At 40.6% G+C, this 21656-nt stretch overlaps 1 protein-coding gene across 5 annotated transcripts in view; it reads left to right on the top strand.

The window, feature by feature from the left end:
* CHST9 (carbohydrate sulfotransferase 9) overlaps window positions 1-21656 on the top strand; it is a 253269-nt gene that overhangs the window by 211494 nt on the left and 20119 nt on the right. For all 5 annotated transcript variants that reach the window (XM_087439094.1, XM_087439096.1, XM_087439093.1 and 2 more), the window contains one exon: window positions 9664-9701. In XM_087439094.1, coding sequence (XP_087295220.1) covers window positions 9664-9701 — 38 coding nt within the window. The remainder of the gene's footprint in view (window positions 1-9663; window positions 9702-21656) is intronic.

The following is a 21656-nucleotide window of genomic DNA, read 5'->3' as shown; positions in this document are numbered from 1 at the left end:
AGTAGAGTTACAAATAATGAATACTAATTTTAAAAATATCCAGAGATCAAGGTAGTAGCTATATATGACACCTAAAGATCCCTCTTTCTAGATAGCTCTCGGTGGGGGATAAAAAGCAATTGATAGCACTCTTAGAGACAAAGTGGCAAGATAACATGTCTACACTATATATATTAGAACATGGTCTTAATAGCCATCTGTCACAGAAACAGACTGACTTCAACCAGCAGTTTACATCAAACTCATTTTCTAGACAGAGAAATTGAGGCTTGGCAGAGAATGAAGTATCCGCATGGAGAAAGGGGATCCTGAGCTCTGTAATTCACTTAGCCCCTAGGTTCCTGCACCCCTCATCCTTTTTCTCCTCAGTGTTTCAGGGCATTGTTCCTTCGGTTTGCACTAAGTTGGTTGGAGGTAGGCACCATAGGTTTGATTGATACAGCAATTTGCATCTCAAGGCATCGCTCGATAAATACAGTGCAATGAAAGGCTACTCTCTCACAAGCCAATTTCCCCCTCCGGGGTGACTTTAGAAGCTCATTGATGTCACTTCCTTCCTCAGTCAGCAAGTGAATTTTCTTTAATTCTCAAGACCAGCTGTCCATGCTGTCAACAGAAAGTTATTAAAATTCCTTTAAAGTGAATAAAAATAGCCTAAAAGCAAATGTACTTGGAAACAGGAAAGAATCAGTATGCAAAGTCCACAAACCTCTGAGCAAAATAATGTTGATCCAACCAGAGATTTCAAACATTGTATATTCAAAATGCTAGAAAAAATAATTAAAAGATGCTAAACCTCATGCTTCTTAATCTTTTATTAGCAATGGCTTATACAGTTAAAATTTATCCCCTAAATTCCATTCCTCTTTTTCAAATATGATTTGAATAAATTTGGGAATGACTTAGGTTTTCCTTAAATGGGATTCCCTCCTTTTTTCTTGCAACTGCCAGGGAACATTTACATCTCCACCAGGCTAAGACTATCTGTAAGCAAGAAAAAAAATTATCATTAGGAGCAATCGTAATCACTAGGGCCACAAAATAATTATATAATTATATATTTTAATTTATTAGGGTTTTAAAAGCTCAAGGGAGGAGATAATGTTTCTCATATTTAAATAGCTGTAACTCACAGAAATGGTCTCTCTGGCTCCTGAGTCCCCATGATCCTCAACCAAGTGCCTGACCTCAGTAACTGGAAGTGTCCGCTGCTACCTTCTGAGTCAGTCCTTGCCTTACCCCTCAGTCCCTCAGCATGGCTCCTCCCTTGTTGCCTGACTTGTATATGACCTGCTACCTAAGTCCCTCCAAAACATGGGTATGTTCCCTGCCACTTACATCACCAATAGTCACCCACCTCTTCCTTATTTAGACAGACACCACAAATCCTGGACTCACTCTGACCTTTGGCCAAGGAAACTTGTATCCAGCCTGTCTTCTCATCCCAAGACACAGCCCAGGTGTATGTCTTGGGTTCCTGCCTATACCTGAGGCTCTCAAGTGAAGCCTGCCCTGGTGCCGCCCAGCCTGCCACCACCCAAGGCCTCAGACTGCACATACTGCCCAATACAATTACAAAGAAGCCTATATAGTCACTGCAGCTGTGCCAAGAAAACTTATTTTAGCAAATCATAGTTTGTTGAAAGAAAATGGTAGAAGTTTGGGTAAATTCAAACTAAAAGGGCAATTAAATATTGCTGATCTGCAGGAAAAGTATAAAGCACTATGTTATACGTTATCTAGAATTAACTCGCAGTCCTTCACTGCAATTCCTACACTTTTGAACACTATTATGTTCCTAATACATGGGGGAGATCAAAATTAGCCACCTCAAAATATGTCTTTTTACCTTGGTTATTTTATCAATAGACTGGGAGGGTCCTTGCTAAGACCAAACATTTACATTTATAAGGGAAATCTCCATTCGTAAAGATATCTCCCTCTCTGTACCAGGAAAAAGGGGGGATGACCTTATCTCTAGAAACTCTTATCAGTGCAGAAGGTGAGGACTTAAATCTGCATACTCTTGGTTACTGTGCTTTCTGGTAATCTTCCATAACTGACTCTCCCACCCCCGACATACTCCTTTGTCTACCTGAATATGCTATTTAAGGTGAAAACCTCTGCCATTTGTGGAGAAGCTCAGGTTCCCTGGTTTCTCCCATGTGTACATGTTATAAAGCTTTGTTTGATTTTCTCCTGCTATTCAGTCTCATGTCAATTTAATTTGCAGCCGAGCCAGAAAGGACCCAGAGTGGGTAGAGGAAAGCCTTCTTCCCCTTCATACAGAACTAGGATGCTACGGATGTTGAATAAAATAGGGGGAAAAAGGACCTTTGACATAATCACTGTTAATAGGATACTTAAAAATTCTTGGAAAATCAGCTGAAAACTAATATAGAAAGAGCTGCTATCACAAAACAAAGTATTTGGTATGGTCCAGAATTCATCAGTAGTCAACTTTGGGCCCTAATGTGATCCATCTAATGATTTTTAAGCCATGAACTTTCCTTTCACTAGGAAGTGAGAGCCAAGAGCAGCTTCCCTTAAAATGTGGGGAGCCAGTACAACCCTCCCCCACTGAAAGAACTGTCAGTCATTCCATAAATTTGTATTGAACACCTGGTGTGCCAGCACTGGGCCCTGAGGACACAACAATAAACAAGATGGGCGTAGTCTCCGACCTCAGGGAGTTTACACTATAGAATAGGAGACAAGCAGAGAAGCAAGCAAATATACAAATAACAAAAATAATTGCAAGTTGTGATAACTGCTGTGAAAGAAACAAATGAAGGGCTGAGATCAAGAATCACAAGGGGAGATGGGGACACCAGAGAAGATCCCCTAAAGTCTTAATATTAAACTGGGACTTGAAAAATTTGAGAGAGCCAGCCCTGCAAAATTGGAGAGACAACAGCATGTGCAAAGGACCAGAGGTCAAAAAAAGACCAGAAATTAACATAAGACCAAAGTTATTGGAAGGTAAAAAGGGAGAGGGAACAGAGAGCAAGGCAAGATTGGAGAGATGGTGCAAGGCACATAGGATGTAGTAAGGAGTTTGGGGAGAACAAGAGTGGAAACAGGGATACCACCAGGAGGCTGAAGCCATAATCCAGGGGAGAGCTATTGATGGGCTGCAATAAGGCAGTGGCTGTGGACAGAAGGGCATGAATGTAGCTAGATTCTGAAGACACTGAGACACTGTCCCTACTGCCCACGGACTTCTCTGATGCCCCTCCCCTGCTCCCGTCTTTGGCCCCCTTGAAATATTCCTGCTCCCTGAGCCTTTTCATAACCAATGCTTGTAGCTCTGTGCTCTTTATTGGTAAAGATAAAGACCTTAGTTTACCAAATTGATAGATCTGCCCTGTTTCAGATCACCATATTAGTCTTCTCTAAATTCTCATGTTCCCTCCTAAAATACCCTTTGATGGAGAAGAGGGGGGATGTGATACTCCAGAATCTGACGGTTGTAGAATATCAAATTATTCTACGTAATACACAGAAAAATAATAGGTGTATTTGCACTCCAAGAAAGAAGGGATTCATAACCTCACCTCCTTTTCCTTTCTCATCTCAAGACTTCACATGTAGCACCTTCAAAACAGCTTGAGCATCCCTACAGAATGGATAATGCTAAATGTAGGTTATAGTATAGAAGTAGACAACATCACAGAAAAGGAGGAAACTGAGCCAACAAGCTCTTTGAGAGTGGTGAGGGACCATGCCTATCGTGGTCACAGCTGAATCCCCAGAGCTTAGTAACCATATGTGACACATAGTGGTAGATCAAATATTTGTTGAATAAGTGAATAAATAAGCCAGATATGACTCTTTCCGATCTTTAGTCCCTTTATCCATGTGTTACCACTTTCTCTCAAACATTTCTTCCCTGCACCTCTGTGATTTTCCTCTTTATCTTCCTTCCCATTTCAACCTCCCTTGTCTAGGCCCCAATCCATCACCTAGTTTATTCACCCCACCAAAACCCCCTACATATTCTTTAATTGCTCTCCCTACTCTGTCCAGTCTACTCACCAGTTTGTTTTTCCTTCATATCCCATCTCTGCTAAAGAAACTGTAATTGCCCCCAAATTGTCTACTGCTGCAAACATAAGGCAATTGACTTGTTTCCAGGGCACCCAACCCTACCTGGGTGATGGTATTTCTTCCAAAACTCTCTCCTCTAGTCAGAGCAGTCTTTTTCACAATGCCTTCCGAATTCTTTCCATTTTGAAGATCTGGTTCAAGTTCCACCTTCTTATTCTTAATCCTACATCCCAAAGATGGGTCCTATCTCAACTTATTTTTAAGTTCTCGTATTGATCATATCTCTAAGCATTTTTTCAAACATGCCTATATCTAGGAGATATTCTTGAATTCCATTAAGTAAAAGACCAATAATAAATCAATTAAAATTGTGATTCTTTGTTGTTCATGACATATTTCTGCATAAGTTAAAAGGGAGAATAACAGTGGTTAATGGCAACATACCTCCCAGAAACCTATTTGTTCCCTAAGACCAACCACATTGGTTGTTCCTCCTCGGGTCCCACAGCATGTTATTCATAACTCTATTAAAATACTTCTCATGAAGTGTTTCAATTTATCTCAACTTATCTCTCTCTCCCACTTTACTTTGACCTTCTTGAGGGTGGGAACCCTGCTATGTACATCTTTGCACACCTGGCGTTTAGGAGGTACCTGACATATTGAAGGTATTGTATGTTTTAGAATGAATACACTATAAGACATTGAACTCATACTTTCAGTTTATTAAGTTAGAGGAAGTGGCTAAACAACTAATGAGTCTAGTTCTGAGGGACTAAAAATCGTCCAGAGGAGCTGGAATCTGAGAAATTATTTCATTTGTTGGGCCCTACTATTTAAAATAGACTTTAAACTGCATATTCTTGCCAATCTGTGCATGGCTTCAGAGGTCTGTTAGCCTTCTGCCATTGTCCCATTTTGCTGTGCATTGGCATTTTTCTGAGGAGCAGATTCATAGCTCCTCTTAGATTCTCAAAGGGGTGTGTAACCTGAAAGTGGTTACGAACCAATGTTTTAAACTGTTTAGGCAGCAAAAGAACTTCCCCTGAAGTTTTATTCAGTTTGAGGTGATGAATCAAATTACTTACAATGAGAGAGATGAGTGAGTCTCATAGTAGAGTTTGGAGAATTTGAGGCAGTTATCCTAGAATTATAAATCTTTGAGAAATAGGTCCCCTCAAATTTTGGTGAGGGTGGATTGGGGTCTTTCTCTAGCTTGCGTTCCTGAAGCTCATGATGGACAGCAGTGTCCCAAAATTATGTTCATTATAAATTGAGCCAACAATGTCCATGACCTCCCTCTGAAGTTTATTTGGCTCCTTTTTTTTTTTTTTTTTTGGTGAGGAAGATTGGCCCTGAGCTAATGTCTATTGCCAGTATTCCTCTTTTTGCCTGAGGAAGATTGTCACTGAGCTAACATCTGTACCCATCTTCCTCTATTTTGTATGTGGGACGCTGCCACAGCATGGCCCAATGAGCGGCGTGTAGGTCCACACCTGGGATCTGAACCCACGAACCCCAGGCTGCCAAAGCAGTGCATGCAAACTTAACCACTACACCACTGGGCTGGCCCGTATTATGCTCTATTTTTTGAGGACATCATGAAATTAAAATTTAAGGATTCTGGAGTGGCTATTTCTATGTTCTGGTGCTTAACCTACCACTCCAACAACCTTGTCAAGTGTTTTTATTTTTCCCCTTCTAGTCTTCATCTAACCAAAAGCTGAAAGGACAAGACCCAAAGACAAGACAGACAAGACTGGCTTTATCCTAAAAAATCAGCAGCTGCTGTGTGTTAGGACTAGCAACATTGTACTTTAGGTCATTGGGTGTCCTTTCACTAATAGACCATGTAAACTTGAACTAGTTTCTTAATTTATTTGATCCTTTGTCTCCTTATCTAAAAAAAACAGGAGTAATAATCTCTACTTCACAAGGTTGCTCCTGAGGTGCCTGGCACAGGGCCTGGCGCATCGCAGTTACTCGTATAGGTGTGCTTCCTCCCTGTCCCATGAGAACAGCCAAAACAGAGCATGAGAACTTGTTTGAATTCATTTCCTATAGCTGCTATAATAAATTACCACAAGGTTTGTGGTTTAAAACAATACAAATTGATTAAACTTACAGTTCTAGAGGTCAGAAGTTCAAAATGTGTCTCACTAAACTAAAATCAAGGTATTGGCAAGGCTGTGCTCCTTCTGGAGGCTCGAGGGGCGAATCCATTTCCCTCCCTTTTCCAGGTCTAGAGGCTGCCCACATTCCTGCCCACATTCCTTCCAGCCACTGCATCACTCTGACCTCTGCTTCCATTGTCACATAGCCTCCTTTCTGCCTTTGATTCTCCTGTCCCTCTCTTATAAGGACCCTTGTGATTACATTGGGCACATCCAGATAATCCAAATGAATCTTCCCATCTCAAGATCCTTAACTTAATTGCATCTGCAAAGTTCCTTTGCCATGTAAGGTACCATATTCACAGGTTCCAGAGATTGGGATGTGGACATCTTGGGGGGCCATTATTCAATCTACCATAATTGCCATGTCAGCTTTCATAACCTACAGATATCTTCATTTTGATTATGGGAACAAGCCCAGGGGGCTCACTTAATAACTTCCCCTTAAATTCCATTCCTTCTCCCACTATGTCTTTAGTAGTATCATTATCCACAAGTTCTCCCAGCTAAAAACCTGGCAGTGGCCCTTGCTCCCTGCTCCTGTACTTCTCACGTCCTGTCTCCAGAACCTAACTCAGAAATGCCACCTGCTCCAGGCATCCCTCCATCTCTGCTCTCACTGCTGGGCTGAAGCCTCATCACTCCTGCCTGGACACTGAACATGCTCATTGCTCCCTCTGCCACCCGTCTCCCCCTCACTGTCAACCCATCCTCCACACCACCACCCAGGTCATCTTTCTCAAGAACAGCTTTGGTCACCTCATCTTGTTTCTGAAAAACCTCTGCTGGCTTCCCATGGCCTACAAAGCGCTTCTCAATCTCACCTCAAGTCAACAACCTCCCACGGCTGGTCTCTTGTCCTCTTCCCACAGCCCATACTTCCCACCTGCTATGGTATATGCTTGTACTATATAAGCCACTCAGAACATCTCATGATTCACCCAAACACACCCTCTTCTTGCCTCTGAGACTTTACTCTTCCTGTCTCAACTCCCTGAAATGCCCATGTCTTTGCCTGCAAAATTCATACTTATTTCCTTTTAATCCTCACAAATCTAGAGAGAGGTAGATATTATTAACTCTTTGTTGTAGATGGCCAAACAGGCCAGAGCATTAAGTAACAGGCCCCAAATCAAACATCTAGTCAATGGCAGGGCTGTAATTAGATACCAGATTGTTGTCTGCTCCATTTTCTAGAATCCAGTAGGCTGCTGCATTATTAGGTGATGATTATTTGATTGTTTGGGCTCTTATTTTTCTCTTGAATTCCTTCACATTTCCTTGGTTCCTAAGGAAAGAAAACTAAGATTCTGTAGTGCTGCTGCCACCTGTGACATCCCCTCCAGCCTATTTCCAGTTAGCAACCAGAGTTGAGTGGCCTTTAAAAATTTGACCAAGTCATTCATTCCAATGTCCCTACCTACACCTGACCTAAATCCCCTTAATGGCTGACTTCCCACTGCTCTAGGCATGATCATAAATCCCCCAAAAATGGTCTACATAGCTTACGGGCTGTGTGTTTTATGAGCTTTATGCTGTCCTGCTTTGCACGCGCCCTTTCTTCTGCCTAAATGTTCTTTCCCCTCTTCTTGACAATACTGGTGATCTAGTTTAAAAGGCCCAGCTTTTGCCCACAAACCATTAAACACTCTTCTTTAAACACTCCGCTTATAATCTGACAAGAGAAATAGAAATATTAAAACATATCAAGACTATCTAATTGGGCAATGCCATTAAAAGTGAAGAAAATTGGTTCTTCTTATCTGGCAACTCCAAGATTGGCCCCTGGCATTTCATGACAATGGCGTGATTGAATAGCCCACTCTTTTAACACCGCCAATCCTTTTTCTGTGCTCCTTATACTTCCACTGTATCCCATATAACACCTAGCCCAGTACTGAACACAATGAATTTCCAAATATATTTATTATTGGTTGATTAGTTGACTAGTAAATATCACTTATTCATTACATGTCTTTTTTTGAAAAGAGTGTGGCAGTTTCTTAAACAACTGAATATACAACTACCATATAACTCAGTGATTGCACTCCTGGGCATTAATCCCAGAGAAATGAAGACTTGTGTTCACATAAAAACTTGTACACAAATGTTTATAGAAAGTTTATTCATAATAGCTAGAAAATACCCAGATGTCCTTCAGCGGGTTAATAGCTAAACAAACTTTGGTACACCCATACCATTGAATACTACTCGGCAATAAAAAGGAATGAACGCACAGAAATACATACAGCAACCTGGATGGCTCTCCAGAGAACTATGCTGAGTGAGAAAAGCCTATCTCAAAAGGTTATAAAATGTATGATTCCATTTATACAACATTCTTGAAATGACAAAATGATGCAAATGGAGAGCAAATTAGTGGTTGCCTGGGGTTAAGAAGAGGGTGGGAGTGGGAGGGAAGTGGATGTGGCTGTAAAAGGACAACTTGGGGGATCCTAGTGGTGATGGAAATGATCTGTATCTTGACTGTGTCAACATCAGTATCCTGGTTGTGTCATTGTGGTATAGATCTTCCAGATGTTACCAGCAGGGGACACTGGGACACGGGATCTGTCTATATTATTTCTTACAAATGGCAAGTGTCTGCACAGTTATCTTAATTAAAATTTTAAAAGGATATTTTTAATAAAGTGTATGTATCACACCTAGATGTTCACGAGCGCATAGTAACTGTAGTGCCACAAAACTCCTCCTTTCCTCTCTTTCCTAGTGGTTTGTTGGTTATCTATTATTACTAAGGATTTTTTTCCATCTATTTAAGACATATATAACACTGATCACTTTCAGGCTATTTTCATGACTGAGGTTTATTATTTTAGTGTCTTTATTATTTATACCTCTATGTTGCCTTTCATATGTTACTCTAATTTGTTTCTGTCCTGACCAAGATACCATTTATAAAACTGTTGGTTTGTACTTTAACCTCTGGCAGTATCATAACGACAAAGTGTAATAATGTCTTCACAGGTAAGAGAAAAGTTTTAAAAAGTAGCACTTCTGCCATCTGCCACTTGAAATCTCCTGTCTAGTCCTCAAGGTTCCATGAGCTCAGTGATAGTATTATACTTGAACAGGTTGTCATTGTTTGGAAACCTTTGACTGTTCAAATTTTACTTCGGTCCTTTTCATCTCTTCACCATTTCTCTGCCAATGGTGTTTACTACATTCTTCTGGGCTCACCCTTCCTGGATTTCCACTTCGCTTTCTATTATCTTTGCCTAATGTGGTTTATTTAGGTTTGACTTTTTTTTATTCCAATTATTGGAGTGATTGTAAATGTCTATATTGTGATACAAATCCTCGTTCAGAGAGCCCGTGACTGCTATTGGAGTTTTGAGTGAGAACAGAGCAGAATCATTAATGCATTTTATTCATTTTCATACTTTAATGTTAAATTTCTTTCTGCTTTCTCTTTCAGTGACTAGAGAAAAAATCCAGGAACATATCACTGACCAGGTATTTCGTCACTTCTCAGAAACTGTCATATAGAATTTTGCTTTAAATGTTAATAATAAAGCATTTGTAAATATAAAAAAAGGGCATTGCTGGTTATTGGGTATGAGCAATATATATGTTATTGGTTTTAAGAACAAATAAATTGGTTATATGTAGATGATCACATACTTTCTTTGTCGTTCCCCCCCCCCCCCCCCATTTCATTCCTCCCGCTCACCCAAGGATGGGAAATAGTAGAGAAGTGGAACTCTGCCAGTCTGACTTGTGAGCGTCGTCGCTCTGAGCATATCGTGACCTCTGCATTGATACTATCATGGCTGCAAATAGATACTTTTATCTACTTTTCCCTTAACTAAAGTGACTCTCCTCTATGATTTTCCCAAGTTTTAATTCACCCAGCTGAAATCCACTCCCTCCCAAACAGTTAAGAGCTGAATCCCTAGCAGTGGAAACCTACAAGCTGACTTTCCGTTCTGGTCTTTGATTTTTACCCACAGTTAGCCAACATCTTCCTGTCTACTTTACTGTTTTCTTATCCAATCTTTTTACTGATTTATTTTTTCTTTTTACCAGTTGATGGAGTCACTCTGTATAACTGTTTGAGGGGCTTGAGACATGCAGCCACACATACAAACCAAGGACAGCCTTCACCAAGCCCTGTCTTGCCCCACCCCACCTCCTCTTTCCATAAGCCAGTCTAGCTGCAGTTTCTCCGAATGCTGCCATGCCACTGGGCTCAGGGAATGCAGACAATGGCCTGTGACAAAATATGCCCAGGCTTCACTCACAGACACAAATTGCCGTATCTTTTGTTTCCTTGTTCTCTTCTGGCATAAATTATAACTCACCCTTGCCAAGGAAAAGAGTGGTAAATCTACATTTATACCAGACAAGAGTACATTTTCCAAAGTCTTCTCCTAGTGCACTCCAAAATAAGTTGCAATTCTAGTACCCATAGTCATTCCACCCAAATTAAGTTCTAGCTTTACCTGATCTGTGCCAGATGCCCCCATAACTCATCAAGCTTTAAAACTAGTTAACTCATTTGACTAATAGACTACACTGCAAATTCAGTAGGAAAAATCTAATGCTGATCAGGTACCAATTTACTTTTCAATATATTTGTAAATGTTGACTAGTGGTGGCAGCCATGTTAATACTTGAAAATGCTGTCGTTGTGCAATGGCAAAATCAGTTAGCTATTTCAAATAGTGTGTTTGCCTTTTGAGCTTAGTTTCTTCATCATTGTATTTTCAATTATTTGTATGTACTCAAGTGGTTTGGTAAGGCTGAGCAACAGTTAACCAGTAAAGTCTGTTGCTACCATTTTTATTTATTTAAGTCACATAGGGAATATATTTCCTTATAAAGAGACCTGTTTTCTTTATTAACAAGTTAAAGCAGTTGGTCAAGAAATATATTAAGTTCACTTCTTACAGGCAGATTTTCATTTCCTGTATTTTCCTTCTTTTTATATTTGGCTAAACTAATAGAATATGTAGACACCAAAATAGAACACCAAATACTTACTCATAATCTTTTTTTTTTTTTTTAAAGATTTTATTTATTTATTTTTCCCCCAAAGCCCCAGTACATAGTTGTCTGTCATAGCTGCACATCCTTCTAGTTGCTGTATGTGGGACGCGGCCTCAGCATGGCTGGAGGAGTGGTGCCTCGGTGCGCACCCGGGATCCGATCCCGGGCCGCCGGCAGTGGAGCGCACGCACTTAACCGCTAAGCCACGGGGCCGGCCCCTTACTCATAATCTTAAATATTGATTTGATGCCAGATAAAATCATAATGGCTTCCAGTACCAATAAGAAAGTGAAATTCTTTGGCCTTTAACTTAAGAGGGAAGGGTCTTAAGTGTATTCATTATACAGTCATTCTCAGAACAGATAGCTGTATTGTTCAGTGCCTGCCAGCTGGTATTTCTAATTCTATGATGGAATTTCTATTCTTTCTTCCCCCAAGTAGAGAGGTGCTCCCCCCTCTCAAGAATGCACTGGCAACACAATTCAGAGGCATCCTACGCATCTGACTCATCTAAATTCTGGCAGAGACAAGTCACGCCCCTTCTTTAAATCACTCTGCCACCCAAAGAATTTGGCTCTTCAAAGACATTTTTGAAATCTCACTTTGGATAATCAATACAGTGTTCTTTTATCAAAAAGGAATGTGAAATGGAGCACTGTTGAGCATTAATCTTGCCCCTAAATCCTTCCCACTAGGCACTATAGATTGTGTAATTAAATTGAAATTGAAAATCGAGTCCTTTTTTTTTTTTTTCCATTAGGCAAGCTATGAGTTGCACGCCAATAAGAGAAATCAGGGCTAGGGCGGAGGGACAGCTCAAGCCTACTGGCCAACATCCAGCATGCATTTCTAGCCCACAGCTATTTTACCACACCTGAGCTGGAGAACAAACAACTATTTGAGTTCTCCGGAGGGAACGCTGGATTCCTTCCTGTGTAACTCGCTGGGGAAATTGGTATGCTTTTTTAAAGTAACTTGTTAACGCAGCTTGTTGACGAGAAGAGGACAAAAATGAGCAGTGAACCGCTTGGCAGCTTATGTCCCAGAATGGGATGCATGCATGACCCATTTTTTTCAGCTGTCTCTTTGGCAGTTCAATGCTGCAACAATTTCCTCTCTGAAAAATGTTCCTTGTGGAGATGAAATCTCCTGTAGGTTTTCTGAATAATTTTTACTATGCTAGATTAAGGTAATAGCTTAAAGTACTACCAAAAATACCTTCAAAACCAAATTAGAATATGGTGAGTATAAGAATGGAAAAACTAAATATAAAAAACTTTTAACTTTTGGAAACTGCCTTCTTATATAGTAAACAATTGAAGCCTTTAGTAAATTAATACTTTCTTTTATGCCTTTTTGTATAGTATATAATTGAAACCCATAATGAATTAATACTTATTTTTCATGCAGCTAGGTGACAAAGGGGGACACTGAATATGGGGCTCTGTTTCTTTTGGAGAGAATGTGCGTGTTGTGGCGAACATTCACAGCTCAAGCGCTGCTGTGACAAAGGTTTGCTTTCACCGATTGCCCAATTCAGAGAGAGCCAACCCCTCGTGTGCTGTTACAGCTTATGGATTTGTTTCCGGGGCTGCTGTAACAAACTGTCATAAACTGAGTGCTTTCAAACAACACAACTGCATTGTCTCACAGTTCTGGAGGCTAGAAGTTTGAAATCAAGGTGTTGGCAGAGCCATGCTCTCCCTGAAACCTGTAGGGGAGGATTCTTCTTTGCTTCTGGTGACAGCTGGCAGTCTTGGCATTCCTTGGGTTGTAGCTGCATTACTTCAATCTCTGCCTCTGTCGTCACACGGCTGTTCTCCCTGTGTGTCTTCTTGTCTCGTAAGGACACTCGCCATACTGGCTTAGGGCCCACCTAATGACATCATCTTAACTTGATTACATCTGCAAAGACCCTATTTCCAAATAAGGTCACATTCACAGGTACCACGAGTTAGGACTTCAACATATGTGTTTGGGGAACACAATTCAACCCATAACAAGCTGGAAACCTCAGCATCGCCCTCAACTCCATCTCTCCCTCTGACCACCGAGCTCTTCTGATGTGATGATCTACTGTCACCCTCTCCAAACCAGCTCCTCCTCCTCCGCCGCCCAGCCCACAGCCCCTGCTTCCTCCAGGCCCTCATCTCACTTGCTTTGTGGCTTCTTGAAGCTCTCCAGCTTCAGTCTCACCGCCTTTCCATTCATCTCCCATGCTGCTCCACTTTACTTTCTAAAATACCAATCGTCTAGCAGGACTCCTCCGCTAAAAATCACAAATTAAACAGAAACCCCATCCCCATTTTTATCTGCGACTATTAACCCTGGCTGTGTGCATTGTAATCACCCGTGGAGCTTCGTTAGCACAGACCCTGAGACCCCTCCCCCATCCCAACCCAAGAACTTCTGGGTCAGTAGTTGGGTTCAGACATAGCACAACCCTTAGACCAGGCTGGGAGGGGTCGTATGCTTCAGAAGACCCCAAACATCACAAACAGAGAAATACAGAGACTTTTTTTTCTTTTCAGCCTCATGTTTTAAAGTTTGATCATTAATTGAGCACACACAAAATATGGGAGCAGGACAGCGGCTGAATTGGGCCCTCTCATCAATGGGGTGGGGTCGGGCTGGGCAATAAAAAGTTAGCCTGTGCTCTTGAAACCAGAGAAAGAAGGGCTGCTTTAATTTCAAAGTAGCCACCCCACATCCCCTGAGGTGGGAGGATGTGTAGGCAGATGGCGTTCCTCGGCTAACTGTACTTCCACCCTCCCCTCTGCTTGGGAGGTGGGTGGAGTGGGTGGGTATAGTTTCAGGTGGTACTTAGAACTGCCTGGCAATCCCGAGTCAGAAAAGTGAGGCGTGAGGTAAGAGAACCTGCCCTCCCCAGAAGCCTGAAGAGCTGGACCAAGTCATCCCCGTCCTTTAGGGGGCCAAGTCCAGCCACTGCCCAGGAGTCCTCGGCCTGAGTCCAGCTTCTGCCCTGCCATCTTCCTGAAGGTACATGTGACCACTTAGGCTTCTAGTGGCAGTGTGGCCCTCAGAGAGAGTGGGGCTCCTCTAGCCTTCAAACCCAGAGCAGTCCCTTGGGACAGGCTGCAGACCTTGAGGGGAAACAAGGGCCAGGTCTTGGGTATCACTTACTATAAAACTTTTAAGTATTTAGACGTACAGTATGTGGGCCTCCATTCATACTCTTGCTCTAGGCCCCACTAATGTGGGGCATGACCCTGCTTAGACATCTGCAACTTTAAAAATGCAGTATGTGATTCTAATAAAAAGCCAAGGTTGAACCCACTTGTCTATTGTCTATAGGATAAAATCCTAACCTTCGAGTATGAAATCCGAGGCCTTGTGATTTCATACTCCTTTGGAAAGCATGCTCCTCACCACCCAAGACTTATTTCCTGTTCTTCTCCTTTATGTAAAACTATGGTGTCCTATATAAAACTGTTCCACCAACGTACTCATGCTTTCCTCTGCATGTACAAAATTTCCTCATATTCCAAGACCTAACTCAAAAAGCTATTCTTCCATGAAGCTTTCCTTTATCGTGTAGCTTAGAGTAATCTCTCCTTCTTCTGTGCTCTCATATTATTTTTTTGCGCCTTTGCTATAGATCCTTGCATTTTCTATTATACATTCTATTTATCCCTATGTGATTTTGTAACTAGACAGTCTCATCCTAAAGGGATGAAATCATGTTTGGTTCAATTCTGTGTTCACTATTAGACCTTGCACATCATAAGCAACCAACCAATTGCTGGTTGAATGTAAATTCTTCAGCTGCTAAATGTAGGCTCTCTACTCCCTGTACACTGGACCACTCAAACCTGTTGTGTCCTTGATTCTAACGAGGCAGAAACCAAGTGTTATCCTTTGCCCTCCCAGGCAAAGAATCTAACCCAAAAACAGAAGGGACAAGCTAAGACTGCACATGGCTTCTACAAATAATGGTCAAGTGGCTGGGGAATGAAAGAACGAAGGGCAGGGAGACCCACACCATTATTTCACCTTTATGTCCACATTCCATAATTGCCTGTAGAATGTTCATTAAATGGTTTTCTTGGCTCAAGACTTGGGCACCTGACTTTTTTCTCGAACGTAAGTATGGCAATGCCATTCACTGCTGCCTTTTCAGTGTAGTGTGAACTTTACAACTTCTAAATTTAAAGTGGGATTGTATTACCTTGCACTATTCTTATCAAAATGGCCATGCACTCAAGGCAACAACTTTGACTCAAAGAGGGTTTCTCTTTGCAAGGTCAATACTAATGGAGCTAGTAAAGATCCCATCCCCTAATTCTCTTTTAAGATTACCTTCTAGAGTTGGAAGTTGTGCTTTGAAAAAGCTATCCAACTTATGAGTCTTTATAAAAAATGCTTGAAAGCAAGACTGAAAGGATCAAAAAGTAGTGGCACTAATGGTGGTTAACAAAGAAGGGCTTATAAAAGATGGTCTTTATTAAAGGTCAGAGGGCTTCACATCAAGAAAATACTTAGGTGTAAATGTCGAAGGGCTGGGCTCGCCTCTTTAATCAGAAGCCAAGAAAGTTAAAATATTGTGTAAGAGTGTCTTTGGAAATAGACAGTAGACAATAGTCCATGGAAATATATTGTCAAGACAACGGGAGGAGGAGAAAAATGGCCCTTGGGTGTTTCAGAAGTGTGAACACCAAGCAGAAAATAATGATTTGAATAAAGAAAATTGTTTATTAGCAACACTGCTAGATCTATTAGCCATCAAATATGCAGATAGTTCTCACTCAAGCACTCAGAATGCTTCTGAATAATTGCGACCAATAATTGTGCTAGTCGCTCAATGCACACCATCTCATTTATTTGTCACAACAACTGTACAAGGATGCATATTTTAATTTCCTTTTTATACAGGTAGAGACTCAGGCTTGAAAGGTTTAGTAATTTTTCAGGTCCTGCTGTGCTTAGCACTAAATTAATAATAATAATGGTTGGCATTATTATTAAGTGCTTAATGAGCTTTCTGTGTGTAGGCCCTATGCTAAATTTTACGTAAAATTATCTCATTTAAACCTCACAGCAGTAACCCTGTGAGGTGGGTACAAATCAAGGGAGTCGAAGTCAGTGAGGTTAAGCAGCTTGCCCAAGATCACACACTAGAATGGAAGCAGGCAACCCAGCTCTACAGTGGAGGCACCAGCCACTATTCTGTGCTGCTTTAAATATCTCTATTTAGAGACACACAGCTGGTGAGCGGCAGGGCTAGAATCTGAATCCAGGTGTATCTCATTCTGAAATCCTTTCTCTTTTGTATTGTGCTATACCACTACTTGTTCTGGAAGTTGTTGTATTAGTTAAACGATCCCACTTATGACCACCCTAATCAGCACTCCCGTTTTGACACCAACGCTGAAGTGATTGGTTATGAGACCCTAGAGTACAGACATTTATGATGTGGCAGGTCTTTTTTTCAAAGTATTTTAACAATCAGGATGAGCATATACTCACTCTGGGATTCCTGTTGAGCATTAAATTACTTCTTAATGAAGTAAGTGAAAACTCAAGTGAATCTGGTCTAAGAGAAAAACTATTTGTTGCCTGAAAAGATTAAAAACTGAAAAAAAAAAAAATAAGTATACATTGGAATAATCTGTTGTCCACCAATAGTTTTCGTTAGCAGAGCCCAGGCAGAACTATCATGGACATAAAATGAAAATTGAAGTAGAAATCTTTATTCTCACCAACTATAAAATATTCTCTTGTTCTTTTATTTTCCAGAAAAGTACCTTACTTCTAAAAACTCTTTTGTAAGTTCTTCACTGTTAGTAATAACAGTGTCAGTGTACGTGTCCTCATGTGAGAAAATATGGGATCCTAAAACTCTGTGCTGAAAACGTAGTATCTATTAAAAAGAATAAAAGTAGTTAATTTACCATCTAGTGTAAACAAAACACACCGCCCAAGACACTATCACCCAATAGGCCAGTGAAATCTTTTCCAATCTGTTTCTCTTCTTTTTCCTCCTTTTTTTTAAAATTTTTCTCATCATATCCCTCCCTCTTTGCTAAGATCAGTACCTGAAGATGAGGGACTGGGTAACTGAAATTTTTCAGCTTAGCAAATTTTATTAGCAAAATGGTTAGCACCATCATTTGGGATTTTTCTCTCAACAGATAACAACAAACCTCAGGAGCCAAGTTCTAACCGCCAGGAGCACAACTAGTAGAGAGCCCTCAGTATTCGCTAACTCAAACACTACCTGTGTGCAAAGTCTGTCTTTCACTTCTTGGGTCAAAGCTATGATCAAAATGGGCCATGGAGCCAATCTGTCATCACATTTGAATATACATTCTTAAATACAGTATTTTTTTGTCTACCTTTAAACTATTTTACCCATGTTATTCTTTCTCTTCATGATAAAGAACTGAATGAAGATTCAAGTAAAAACTTAGTATCTTCTGGAACTGTGTGAAGGAGTCACTTGAGTAGTCATCATTTTGAATAGAAGTTGCTTGTTGACACAAAAAAAAATGTGTTTTAAGAAGCAGTAATCAAAGGATTAGAAATATTTTATAGTATGTACCTATCATTGCTTAAGATATATTTCCTGTAATGATGCTAAAATTGCTATTTCCTTTGTATTTACAAATTAAAACACTTTTTTTTAATCTTTGTTAGTTTGAATTTCACTGTTTCCAACATTTGGCCACAATAAATATTTCTAAAAGCCCAAAAAGAAAAAATAACAAGTAGTAGTCATTAATGCTAGACCAATTCCGTGGAATCTGTGCTATATATAGGGTTTAGACCCCGTAAGGCAGATCCCCTGGGCATCCGTCGAGGGTCTTCCCTGATGTTGTGTGTAGACTTTTGTGTGTATCTGCATTTTGCTGAGGAAATGCTCCTCGGTCCTCATCAGAATCTCAGGACTGAAAGAAAGGAGCCTAGACAATTTTCCACCTCTCACTAGAGAGAAAAAGTGACCACACTTACCTCTTTTATTATGCATAAGTTAAAACCAATTTTATTTAAACTTTATTTTGTAAAGTAGCACTTATCAGAGAGGAAATTTCTGGGAAGGAAAAGATGCAAAAATAAGTAGTTAAAATTCAGAGTACCAGTAAGGATCCCAGTGAAAGCTAACTTGTCTTTATTATCCTTAATGTGGAAAAAACTTATTATCCACAGAAGTGTTACGTTACATTCTGTGGTCGATCATCAAACAAGGGTGGAATAAACAACATTCTTCACTGGTATGCGCCTTGCTCAAAATGTATTAAAAGGGAGTATTTTCATCATACTATTACTGGATAATTCAATTAGGCCAATGTTCTGTGGATGTGGAATAATGTAATTTACTATGGTGAATGATTAGCCAATCAGATTTCTCTCATTTTCTAAGGCAATGGATTGACTAAAATGTGACCATAAACAAAATAGATTTTATTAGGCATAATCCACTTTATAAACAAATGAAATTAATTCTTTGCCTGACCTAAAGCTTTGAAAATGAAAGACCAAAATTGAACACATGCTTCCAATTTTGGTTCTGTTACTAAGATGACACTTAATATAAAAGTTACATTTAACTTCCCCTCAAGTATTCCGTACTTGAGACTAAATGACTCTTAGAAATATGTTCATCAACAGATGGGAGCCACTTATGGCCTCATAAACTCCAAAGCAAGTGAAATTATCTCAGCAAAATAGAAAGATTATAAGAAAGCCTCATCTGGTTATCTCAGAGATGATTAATGCATTGCATATTGGTTCAATGGTGCAATGAATATTGACAGATAATCACCCTTCTCCATACAGAGAAATACTGAAGAGACGAATGCTAGTGATGTATGTTTTTAATCAATCAATAAGTAATTTCAACACATGCCCTGTGTTTAGAGCTGTGCTAAGTGCAACAGAGAATGTGGAACAAAGTGCTAGCACAGAGCCATTTTAAAGGGATTTTCTCTCTTGAAGGAGAATACTAACGTACCTTAAACACTGCACAGAATAACAGAGTGTGTTATTACTTGCTTGTTTATTAACTACACAGTATAGATAGTGTGGGAGTTTGGAAAAGTCAACAATCAATGAAAAGTGGCCAGGGAGGGATCATGGAGGACTTTGAAAACCAAAGTTATTCAGATTTGATTCGGCAGGAAATATAATGTGCCGGTACTGAAAATTTTGGAGTTGAGAAATGACCTCAGGAAAATTAGTATGGAATTTTCTTAAAACCTGTATTTTCCATTTGGTTCCATCTCCGTGAGTATCAGCCACCACCAATCTTTCTCCAGGTTGCTCTGATTAACTCCTGCTTCCGCTCTCACCAGCCCCAGTCCATTCTCCACTGGGCCACTAGAGTGAGCTTTATGAAATGTCAGTCACATTGTGTTATCCCCCTGTCTAAAACCTCCAGTGGCTTATATTACCCCTCTGATAAAATCCAAAGTCCTTCCCATGATCTCCATGATCTGATATTCCTACAAGATGTGGGCCTGCCCTCCTCTTTGATTTCATCTTGTGTCACTAGGCCCTTCTCACTCATGTGGCAACCGCTGTCCTTCCTTCTGTCCTTCCACCTGGCACAGCACATTCCTGTGCCAGGGCCCTTTGCACTTGCTGCCCCTGCCAGAAATGCTCTGCCCGAAATGCTCTGCTCCCAGATCTCAGGTTCCTTCTTGTCACTCAGATCTCAGCTCAAGCAGCTTCTCCAAGGTCTTACCTGGACAGCCTTTAATGTAGTCTCCCCCTGCCACTAACGTTCTGTAACATCACTCTCTTCTAGTGTTTGCATCACGTTTATCACCATCAAAATTTTTCTTGTTCATTCATTTTTTTGCTTGTTCATGGTCCACCTTTACCCACGAGAACATAAGTACCATGAGAACAGGACCCTCATCAGAGATGTTTGCCTCTCTAGCCCCAACGCCATTGAAAAGTGCACATATTAGATGCTCAATAAATATTTCTCAAATGGGTGCGTTGCTTAATTAATTCTGCTAGCAGGCTATGACAATAGTCTGGGCATGAAAAAAAGTGTTTCAGTGGTATATTGATAGTGGGAATGAACAGCTTCGAGGAAAGATGACTAGAGTTTGGTGTCTGAATATGGGAAATGAATGAACAATGTAAAACAAGGATTAACGCAAGGTCCCCAGGGTTACTGCAGAAAGGTGATACTCTTGGCAGAAATGCAAAAGTTGTGGTTAAAAGCCATTTAATGAGTATACACTACACGTCAGGCATTATGTATTTATTCTATTTATTTTTCACCACTCCATTAGGTAGACATCATTATCTCCATTTTACAGATGGGAGGTTGAGTCAACTACCCCACGTTGTTTACTAAGGTATCCTATTCCAGTGAGTGAGGTTGATTTGGTAGAAAAGTACTGATTTAGGGTGAAATGACAGTTGCAAGTAAAGCATGAATAGGGGTAAAAATCTACAAAGTCTGGTCTTCAGAGCTACCTCCCTCCCGTTTCACAAGTTGTTGGGCTGCAGTGGGTGTAGAACATGTGTCTCACAACCTACCTTGGCACACAGGGGTTCTTTTGCAAATTGGCCTGGGCACCTGTAAACCACCAAGATTGTCTTCCTCATGCTGCAACCATGCAGGGCTGGGGGCTTGAAACACCTTTAAGAAAAGACACTGAACACAAAAATGACTGGAGAAAGGTAGGAAACGAGATTAGTAGAGCAGAATGATACCAGTTACCTTGGAGACGACCACCTGAAGGGTGATATAGCCCTGGAAAAACTAACCAAAATGCAGGCCACAAAAATTTTTTGCTTCCATCTTTTTGGCTACCCATCTGATAAGTTACTACCTAGAACATAGAAACTAGACTTTGCTAAAAATGAATTCTATGCTAGGGGCCCAGAGGATAGACAATCCTGCTGATGAGTGTGGGGAGTTAGAAGATGCTCGTTTCTCAACACTCAGGTATCCTCTTACTTGTAGCAGGAAATAGATGTTTTTCCTCAATGTATAAATCCCTGTGGAGACAGCGTCATAGAGCTGATGTCTCAGTGATAAAAAGCCATGGGGACCAGGATCATCAGTCACTGGGATTTTATCCAGGATTGAAAGATATCTTCAACTTTCCTACTTTCATCCCTGATCCAGGCACACAGCTCACAAGTGCCCACACATTGTTGTGTTTTCCCAGATTTGCAGCCACTGAAATGACAAGATATAAAACATATTTTTCTTCAAAAGGCCACCACGGATGGAGTGAAGACATCATCACTCCATAACTACCACATCTGGATATATGTGTTTCTAATGGGAGCGTAGAGGCAGACGAGGAAATAAAGATGCCATGAAGATAAGGAGCTTTGTTCTAAGGCTGGCAGAAAAGCTGAGCAGATGATCACAATCTCTGTGTGGTTTATGCAACACAACAAGAGACCCAAAGTCCAGGCAGCACTAGC

Source organism: Ceratotherium simum, chromosome 14 (genome assembly GCF_057802395.1).
Source record: "Ceratotherium simum simum isolate JZ-2026a chromosome 14, ASM5780239v1, whole genome shotgun sequence".
In the NCBI taxonomy this organism is placed as follows: Eukaryota; Metazoa; Chordata; class Mammalia; order Perissodactyla; family Rhinocerotidae; genus Ceratotherium; species Ceratotherium simum.
The sequence above is the reverse complement of the archived record's forward strand: the minus strand, read 5'-3'. Positions and strand labels throughout refer to the sequence as shown.